The sequence below is a fragment of the Salvelinus fontinalis genome, chromosome 33, assembly GCF_029448725.1.
Source record: "Salvelinus fontinalis isolate EN_2023a chromosome 33, ASM2944872v1, whole genome shotgun sequence".
Classification (NCBI taxonomy): Eukaryota; Metazoa; Chordata; class Actinopteri; order Salmoniformes; family Salmonidae; genus Salvelinus; species Salvelinus fontinalis.
The window spans coordinates 15,932,538-15,942,537 of NC_074697.1; the positions used below are offsets into that span (position 1 = coordinate 15,932,538).

A 10,000-nucleotide genomic window follows, 5' to 3' on the forward strand; every position below is an offset into this window, starting at 1 on the left:
ACTACCGTACCAGCTGTCTACCTGTGCACTACTGTACCAGCTGTCTACCTGTGCACTACCGTACCAGCTGTCTACCGGTGCACTACCGTACCAGCTGTCTACCTGTGCACTACTGTACCAGCTGTCTACCTGTGCACTACTGTACCAGCTGTCTACCTGTACACTACCGTACCAGCTGTCTACCTGTGCACTACCATACTAGCTGTCTACCTGTGCACTACCGTACTAGCTGTCTATCTGTGCACTACTGTACCAGCTGTCTACCTGTACACTACCGTACCAGCTGTCTACCTGTGCACTACCGTACCAGCTGTCTACCTGTGCACTACTGTACCAGCTGTCAACCTGTACACTACCGTACCAGCTGTCTACCTGTGCACTACCATACTAGCTGTCTACCTGTGCACTACCGTACTAGCTGTCTATCTGTGCACTACTGTACCAGCTGTCTACCGGTACACTACCGTACCAGCTGTCTACCTGTGCACTACCGTACCAGCTGTCTACCTGTGCACTACTGTACCAGCTGTCTACCTGTGCACTACTGTACCAGCTGTCTATCTGTGCACTACTGTACCAGCTGTCTACCTGTGCACTACCGTACCAGCTGTCTACCTGTGCACTACTGTACCAGCTGTCTACCTGTGCACTACTGTACCAGCTGTCTATCTGTGCACTACTGTACCAGCTGTCTACCTGTACACTACTCTACCAGCTGTCTACCTGTACACTACCGTACTAGCTGTCTACCTGTGCACTACTGTACCAGCTGTCTACCGGTGCATTGAGTTAGAATGTAAAGTACCAAAGATAGAGTAGGATCATGTACAACATGTCATTACTGGCGCTGAACAACATGTACCGATAAATGCTGGAAAGATTCATCCTACTATGATATGTCCATCTGACGTGGTGCTTTGTGGACTGTTGCCTTGAGAAGGTTGGTACGAAAAACAAACTGTCACAGACCTCCAGGTTTCATCACAGGTTCAACAGGCCTTGTAAAAGACCTACAAAGGGGCTCTATTCAATCTGGGAAGCTGAAAAGTGTTACAGATACAGTGATACAAATGTAAAGGTTATTTCAAATCGAGCCGACACATGCATCGTTTACCGTGGGTTAAGTCTTCGCTAAAGCGGGAACATTGTCTTACATTTATTTATTTGTATATCTTTTTTTTATTTTTATTTAACCTTTATTTAAACTAGGCAAGTAAGTTAAGAACAAATTCATTAAATCACGCTGTAAAGCTGAACTTCCACAATGCGGATTGAACAGAGCCCCAAGAATACATGAAATGTCATTCAAACAACAAAAAAAGATAATAAGCCTAAAAATACAAGAACACGTTAATATTAGTGCAAAGGTCTTATACATAAAACAACAAAAAGAATACACACGTTTAAACAATTTTATATAATAGGAACACTGTGCTTTGAGCCACACGTACGTTTGAGTGTGGTGTGACCCTCAGGTAGCCATAGTAACTATCAGGTAGCCATAGTAACTATCAGGTAGCCATAGTAACCCTCAGCTAGCCACAGGTATCCTCCGGTAGCTTTGGGTTAAACCAACATCTACTCTGATTTCAAAGTACTCGTGTCTGAGTGTGCCAGCGCGCAGAATAACTGATGAATTTACAAACGCTCAATACCGGTTGAATATGGCCGGTGTCGGGCAAAAAAAAACACGTCATGAAATTGTTGTCAGCAGCACGGTTACAGTCACCGACGCTCTAGATAAGATGAAAACAGACTAACCAGCTTTGCTCGGGTGAGTAAAATGGTCAGAGTGAGGCGTTGTCTCATTTGTGTCTGGAAGTAGCTAGCTAACGTTAGCCAGTTAGCGTGGGTGTTTGACTGCTGTTGTTAGGGTCAGAACGCTCAGATCGCCCAGAGCGTCCAGTGGTCGCTCTGAACGCCCCGAAAGTAAAACGCTCTGAATTGACAAACTCCCAGGGTTGGGGTCATTTCAATTCAGAAAGTACACTGAAAGTCCAAGTCCAATTCTCTTACATGATTTTTAATGAGAACAATGTGGAATGTGTTTTGCTTTCTGAATTGATGGGAATTACAATGGAATTGACCTATCAATAGGTATTCCATTGCTTTTCTCTTCCACAAGACCTGTTGCTTTTCTCTTCCACAAGATACAACACAATGGGTCAAAACAGGGGGAGACTGGGGGAGAGTCTGTGTTGAGATCCGTTTATTATAATGGCCTCTATACCACCTGCAGGGCCATTCATTGTAATGGTCTCTATACCACCAGCAGGGCCATTCATTGTAATGGTCTCTATACCACCGGCAGGGCCATTCATTGTAATGGCCTCTATACCACCGGCAGGGCCATTCATGGTAATATCCTCTAGACCACCGGCAGGGCCATTCATTGTAATGGTCTCTATACCACCTGCAGGGCCATTCATTGTAATGGTCTCTATACCACCTGCAGGGCCATTCATTGTAATGGCCTCTATACCACCTGCAGGGCCATTCATGGTAATATCCTCTAGACCACCGGCAGGGCCATTCATTGTAATGGTCTCTATACCACCTGCAGGGCCATTCATTGTAATGGTCTCTATACCACCTGCAGGGCCATTCATTGTAATGGTCTCTATACCACCTGCAGGGCCATTCATTGTAATGGTCTCTATACCACCTGCAGGGCCATTCATTGTAATGGTCTCTATACCACCTGCAGGGCCATTCATTGTAATGGTCTCTATACCACCTGCAGGGCCATGCATTGTATGAGTCCCATACATTCTATGATCAGTCCTCTGCTCCAATTCTTGCCGGACGGTTTCTTCAGTTAGCTGGACATATTCAGTGTTATAGCTCCTGAGTTGACACTGTATACTGTAGACACTTTACGGCAGGCAGGGTCTTAGCTGGTACTGTGTAGATCACTATATGGCAGGGTCTTAGCTGGTACTGTGTAGATCACTATATGGCAGGGTCTTAGCTGGTACTGTGTAGATCACTATATGGCAGGGTCTTAGCTGGTACTGTGTAGATCACTATATGGCAGGGTCTTAGCTGGTACTGTGTAGATCACTATATGGCAGGGTCTTAGCTGGTACTGTGTAGATCACTATATGGCAGGGTCTTAGCTGGTACTGTGTAGATCACTATATGGCAGGGTCTTAGCTGGTACTGTGTAGATTACTATATGGCAGGGTCTTAGCTGGTACTGTGTAGATCACTATATGGCAGGGTCTTAGCTGGTACTGTGTAGATCACTATATGGCAGGGTCTTAGCTGGTACTGTGTAGATCACTATATGGCAGAGTCTTAGCTGGTACTGTGTAGATCACTATATGGCAGAGTCTTAGCTGGTACTGTGTAGATCACTATATGGCAGAGTCTTAGCTGGTACTGTGTAGATCACTATATGGCAGGGTCTTAGCTGGTACTGATGATTGTCCTGCATGCAGTTTGTGTGGACAAGGACTTGCCTAATGTGTGCTAATGGTGGTCTGTCTGAGGGGAACTAGTCTTTACTGTCTGGTCTGTCTGAGGGGAACTAGTCTTTACTGTCTGGTCTGTCTGAGGGGAACTAGTCTTTACTGTCTGGTCTGTCTGAGGGGAACTGGTCTTTACTGGCTGGTCTGTCTGAGGGGAACTAGTCTTTACTGTCTGGTCTGTCTGAGGGGAACTAGTCTTTACTGTCTGGTCTGTCTGAGGGGAACTAGTCTTTACTGTCTGGTCTGTCTGAGGGGAACTAGTCTTTACTGTCTGGTCTGTCTGAGGGGAACTAGTCTTTACTGTCTGAGGGGAACTAGTCTTTACTGTCTGGTCTGTCTGAGGGGAACTAGTCTTTACTGTCTGGTCTGTCTGAGGGGAACTAGTCTTTACTGTCTGGTCTGTCTGAGGGGAACTGGTCTTTACTGTCTGGTCTGTCTGAGGGGAACTAGTCTTTACTGGCTGGTCTGTCTGAGGGGAACTAGTCTTTACTGTCTGAGGGGAACTAGTCTTTACTGTCTGGTCTGTCTGAGGGGAACTGGTCTTTACTGTCTGGTCTGTCTGTGGGGAACTGGTCTTTACTGTCTGGTCTGTCTGAGGGGAACTAGTCTTTACTGTCTGAGGGGAACTAGTCTTTACTGTCTGGTCTGTCTGAGGGGAACTAGTCTTTACTGTCTGGTCTGTCTGAGGGGAACTAGTCTTTACTGTCTGGTCTGTCTGAGGGGAACTGTCTTTACTGTCTGGTCTGTCTGAGGGGAACTAGTCTTTACTGTCTGGTCTGTCTGAGGGGAACTAGTCTTTACTGTCTGAGGGGAACTAGTCTTTACTGTCTGGTCTGTCTGAGGGGAACTGGTCTTTACTGTCTGGTCTGTCTGTGGGGAACTGGTCTTTACTGTCTGGTCTGTCTGAGGGGAACTAGTCTTTAATGTCTGGTCTGTCTGAGGGGAACTAGTCTTTAATGTCTGGTCTGTCTGAGGGGAACTAGTCTTTACTGTCTGGTCTGTCTGAGGGGAACTAGTCTTTACTGACTGGTCTGTCTGAGGGGAACTGGTCTTTACTGTCTGGTCTGTCTGAGGGGAACTAGTCTTTACTGTCTGAGGGAAACTAGTCTTTACTGTCTGGTCTGTCTGAGGGGTTTCAGGGCCAATAGCCTGTAGACTCATTATGATACGAAGTATGCTTAAGAAGGAGGAGATGTGAGGACGTAGCTATATACATTTTGACAATCCCACTATTTCAATCACAACGTGGAATGCCTAAAGGAGTGTGTATGGGTGTGTGTAGGAGTATGTTGGTGCAAAAAAAGGCTTGCTAAATGATTTGATTGGGATTAAATGGTATTGTCCAGTCTGTCTGTCAAGACTGTGACAGTGAATACCAACAGGAGGGATTGTATAGTTCTGATGGTATTGACCAGTCTGTATTGACTCTGTGACAGTGGTGAGCGTAGAGCCCTTCATCACTACCAGGGTACCCTCCTGGGCCCTCCCCTGTCCTCCTGTACCTCTGCCGTGCTTGTCGGGGTGGAGCAGCCGGAGGGTTGTAGGGTCGTCCCCAGGGGCAGCGTGGCGGAGGAGGAGGACACCAGGTTGAGACTCTCCAGGGAGTCAGAGTGCAGGCGGTTGGTGTCGTGTTGGGGACAGAGGACATAGCGGCTAGGATGAGTGTGGTGCACCTCCACCGTGGCCACAGAGTCCAAGCCCTTCAGGCCCCCGGCCGGGTCGCGTCCCCCCACGGCCCCCAGCTCCATCGACTCCTCCATGTTGACGTAGAGGATCTCATCTGGGTCCTGGGAGTCCGGCAGGTCCTCAAGAGCCTTCTGCAGCTCCCCGCGTAGAGTCTCAAACAGAGGACGGTCCTTAGGACTCAAGAACCAGCAGGAGAACATCAGGGAATAACTGAAGGAGAGGAGGAAAGAGGAGAGAAGGAGAGAATGAGAGGAGAGAGGAGAGAAGGAGGAGAGATGAGACAGGAGGAGAATAGAGGAGAGAAGGAGAGAAGATAGGAGATAGGAGGAGAGAAGAATAGGAGAGAGGAAGAGAAGCGAGAGGAGAGAAGGAGGGTAGAGAGTAGATAAGAGAGGTTTGGTTACTTCAGCTGAAAGCTAATAACTCAATTTGTAATACTTGATTTAGCTGGAGTTTCACAATTGGGACATTATACAGTTTGAAAAAAAGGTGGTTCCCAACCCTGGTCCTTCAGTACCCCAACAATAACGCTGGTCCTTCAGTACCCCAACAATAACCCTGGTCCTTCAGTACCCCAACAATAACCCTGGTCCTTCAGTACCCCAACAATAACCCTGGTTTCAGTACCCCCAACCATAACCCTGGTCTTTCAGTACCCCCAACCATAACCCTGGTCCTTCAGTACCCCAACAATAACCCTGGTCCTTCAGTACCCCAACAATAACCCTGGTCCTTCAGTACCCCAACAATAACCCTGGTCCTTCAGTACCCCAACAATAACCCTGGGCTTTCAGTACCCCAACAATAACCCTGGTCCTTCAGTACCCCAACAATAACCTTGGTCCTTCAGTACCCCAACAATAACCCTGGTCCTTCAGTACCCCCAACCATAACCCTGGTCCTTCAGTACCCCAACAATAACCCTGGTCCTTCAGTACCCCAACAATAACCCTGGTCCTTCAGTACCCCAACAATAACGCTGGTCCTTCAGTACCCCAACAATAACCCTGGTCCTTCAGTACCCCAACAATAACCCTGGTCCTTCAGTACCCCAACAATAACCCTGGTCCTTCAGTACCCCAACAATAACCCTGGTCCTTCAGTACCTCAACAATAACCCTGGTCCTTCAGTACCCCAACAATAACCCTGGTCCTTCAGTACCCCAACAATAACCCTGGTCCTTCAGTACCCCCAACAATAACCCTGGTCCTTCAGTACCCCAACAATAACCCTGGTCCTTCAGTACCCCAACAATAACCCTGGTCCTTCAGTACCCCAACAATAACCCTGGTCCTTCAGTACCCCCAACAATAACCCTGGACAAGCACACCTGATTCAACTTGTCAACTAATCAACAAGCTTGTCCAGGGCTACAACAACAATGTGTACTGTTAGGAGTACTGCGGGACCAGGGTTGGGAAACAATGATCTAGAACCTAAAAGGCTTCCTCGGCTGTCGCCATAGGAGAACCCGTTTTGGATCCTGGTAGAACCCTTTTGGTTCTGTGTTTAACCCTTTCCACAGAGGGTTCTAAATGGAACCAAAAAGGGTTATCCTATTGGTGCAGCCAAATAACACTTTTGTAACCCTTTTTTATAAGAGTGTACCAGACAAACTACATGGAAATCAGTATTTAAATATACTGTATATTGACCCAGGTCTGTTTTGATTTACTGTATATTGACCCAGGTCTGTTTTTATTTACTGTATATTGACCCAGGTCTGTTTTTATTTACTGTATATTGACCCAGGTCTGTTTTTATTTACTGTATATTGACCCAGGTCTGTTTTTATTTACTGTATATTGACCCAGGTCTGTTTTTATTTACTGTATATTGACCCAGGTCAGTTTTGATTTACTGTATATTGACCCAGGTCTGTTTTGATTTACTGTATATTGACCCAGGTCTGTTTTGATTTACTGTATATTGACCCAGGTCTGTTTTGATATACTGTATATTGACCCAGGTCTGTTTTTATTTACTGTATATTGACCCAGGTCTGTTTTGATATACTGTATATTGACCCAGGTCTGTTTTGATTTACTGTATATTGACCCAGGTCTGTTTTGATTTACTGTATATTGACCCAGGTCTGTTTTTATTTACTGTATATTGACCCAGGACTGTTTTTATTTACTGTATATTGACCCAGGTCTGTTTTGATTTACTGTATATTGACCCAGGTCTGTTTTTATTTACTGTATATTGACCCAGGTCTGTTTTGATTTACTGTACATTGACCCAGGTCTGTTTTGATATACTGTATATTGACCCAGGTCTGTTTTGATATACTGTATATTGACCCAGGTCTGTTTTTATTTACTGTATATTGACCCAGGTCTGTTTTGATTTACTGTATATTGACCCAGGTCTGTTTTGATATACTGTATATTGACCCAGGTCTGTTTTGATTTACTGTATATTGACCCAGGTCTGTTTTGATTTACTGTATATTGACCCAGGTCTGTTTTGATTTACTGTATATTGACCCAGGTCTGTTTTGATTTACTGTATATTGACCCAGGTCTGTTTTTATTTACTGTATATTGACCCAGGTCTGTTTTTATTTACTGTATATTGACCCAGGTCTGTTTTGATATACTGTATATTGACCCAGGTCTGTTTTGATTTACTGTATATTGACCCAGGTCTGTTTTGATTTACTGTATATTGACCCAGGTCTGTTTTGATTTACTGTATATTGACCCAGGTCTGTTTTTATTTACTGTATATTGACCCAGGTCTGTTTTTATTTACTGTATATTGACCCAGGTCTGTTTTGATTTACTGTATATTGACCCAGGTCTGTTTTGATTTACTGTATATTGACCCAGGTCTGTTTTGATTTACTGTATATTGACCCAGGTCTGTTTTTATTTACTGTATATTGACCCAGGTCTGTTTTGATATACTGTATATTGACCCAGGTCTGTTTTTATTTACTGTATATTGACCCAGGTCTGTTTTGATTTACTGTATATTGACCCAGGTCTCTTTTGATTTACTGTATATTGACCCAGGTCTGTTTTGATATACTGTATATTGACCCAGGTCTGTTTTGATATACTGTATATTGACCCAGGTCTGTTTTGATATACTGTATATTGACCCAGGTCTGTTTTTATTTACTGTATATTGACCCAGGTCTGTTTTGATATACTGTATATTAACCCAGGTCTGTTTTTATTTACTGTATATTGACCCAGGTCTGTTTTTATTTACTGTATATTGACCCAGGTCTGTTTTTATTTACTGTATATTGACCCAGGTCTGTTTTTATTTACTGTATATTGACCCAGGTCTGTTTTTATTTACTGTATATTGACCCAGGTCTGTTTTTATTTACTGTATATTGACCCAGGTCTGTTTTGATATACTGTATATTGACCCAGGTCTGTTTTTATTTACAGTATATTGACCCAGGTCTGTTTTTATTTACTGTATATTGACCCAGGTCTGTTGTAAGTTGACAGAAAAACTAGTGTTGAGCCACTCACATGCTGTCCAGACAGTCTGGAGGTTGTTTGAGACGGTTTCCTTGTCTCAGGTAGTCATATATCTCACTGTTCTCCACACCTGGGTACGGAGTCTGGCCTCGCGATGCTATCTCCCACATAGTCACACCAAATGACCACTGAGAGAGAGGGAGAGAGAGATGGATGGAGAGAGAGAGAGAGGAAGGGAGGTAGGGAGAGAGAGGAGGGAGTGAGAGAGGGTCAGAGAGGGGAGAGAGTGAGAGAGGGTCAGAGAGGGGAGAGAGTGAGAGAGGGTCAGAGAGGGGAGAGAGTGAGAGAGGGTCAGAGAGGGGAGAGAGTGAGAGAGGGTCAGAGAGAGGAGAGAGTGAGAGAGGGTCAGAGAGGGGAGAGAGTGAGAGAGGGTCAGAAAGAGGAGAGAGTGAGAGAGGGTCAGAGAGGGGAGAGAGTGAGAGAGGGTCAGAAAGAGGAGAGAGTGAGAGAGGGTCAGAAAGAGGAGAGAGTGAGAGAGGGTCAGAGAGGGGAGAGAGTGAGAGAGGGTCAGAGAGGGGAGAGAGTGAGAGAGGGTCAGAGAGTGTCAAACGCAAATCCACATTAGGAAAATAGCAGCTATGCCTGTGACCAAATCAAAGCATTAAAACACTTGCAACCACACCGACATGTTCGCCTAAGCCTAAATCCTCTCAGAGACAACACACCAAAGAAGTTAGGCTTTATAGGAGGGGAATTAACTGGTGCTGAGAAAATATACATTTGTATGCACAAACATGCACACCACTACGTGCACACCATTACGAGCACACCCATATATACACACCACCATAAACACACCACTACATACACACCACTATAAACACATCACTATATACACACCACCATAAACACACCACTACATACACACCACTATAAACACACCACTATAAACACACCACTACATACACACCACTACATGCACACCACTATATACACACCACTATATACACACCACTATATACACACCACTATATACACACCACTACATACACACCACTATATACACACCACTATATACACACCACTATAAACACACCACTATATACACACCACTATAAACACACCACTATATACACACCACTATATACACACCACTATATACACACCACTATATACACACCACTATATACACACCACTATAAACACACCACTACATACACACCACTATATACACACCACTATATACACACCACTATAAACACACCACTACATACACAACTATATACACACCACTATATACACACCACTACATACACACCACTACATACACACCACTATAAACACACCACTATATACACACCACAACATACACACCACAACATACACACCAC

General features: G+C 44.7%; 1 protein-coding gene across 2 annotated transcripts in view; it reads right to left on the reverse strand.

Annotated features, from left to right (window-relative positions):
- The window catches only part of LOC129831759 (tyrosine-protein kinase receptor UFO), a 130,997-nt gene that overhangs the window by 1,405 nt on the left and 119,592 nt on the right, over positions 1-10,000 (reverse strand). The window contains exons 18-20 of one of the 2 annotated variants that reach the window (XR_008755809.1): positions 8,661-8,797; positions 778-5,369; positions 1-480 (exon numbers count right to left, since the gene is read on the reverse strand). The exon at positions 1-480 is cut by the window's left edge and continues 1,405 nt beyond it. Coding sequence is in view for 1 of the 2 variants with exons in the window: in XM_055895182.1 (XP_055751157.1) it covers positions 4,934-5,369; positions 8,661-8,797 (573 nt within the window). In the remaining variant the exon portion in view is untranslated. The other variant, XM_055895182.1, reaches the window with a different exon arrangement.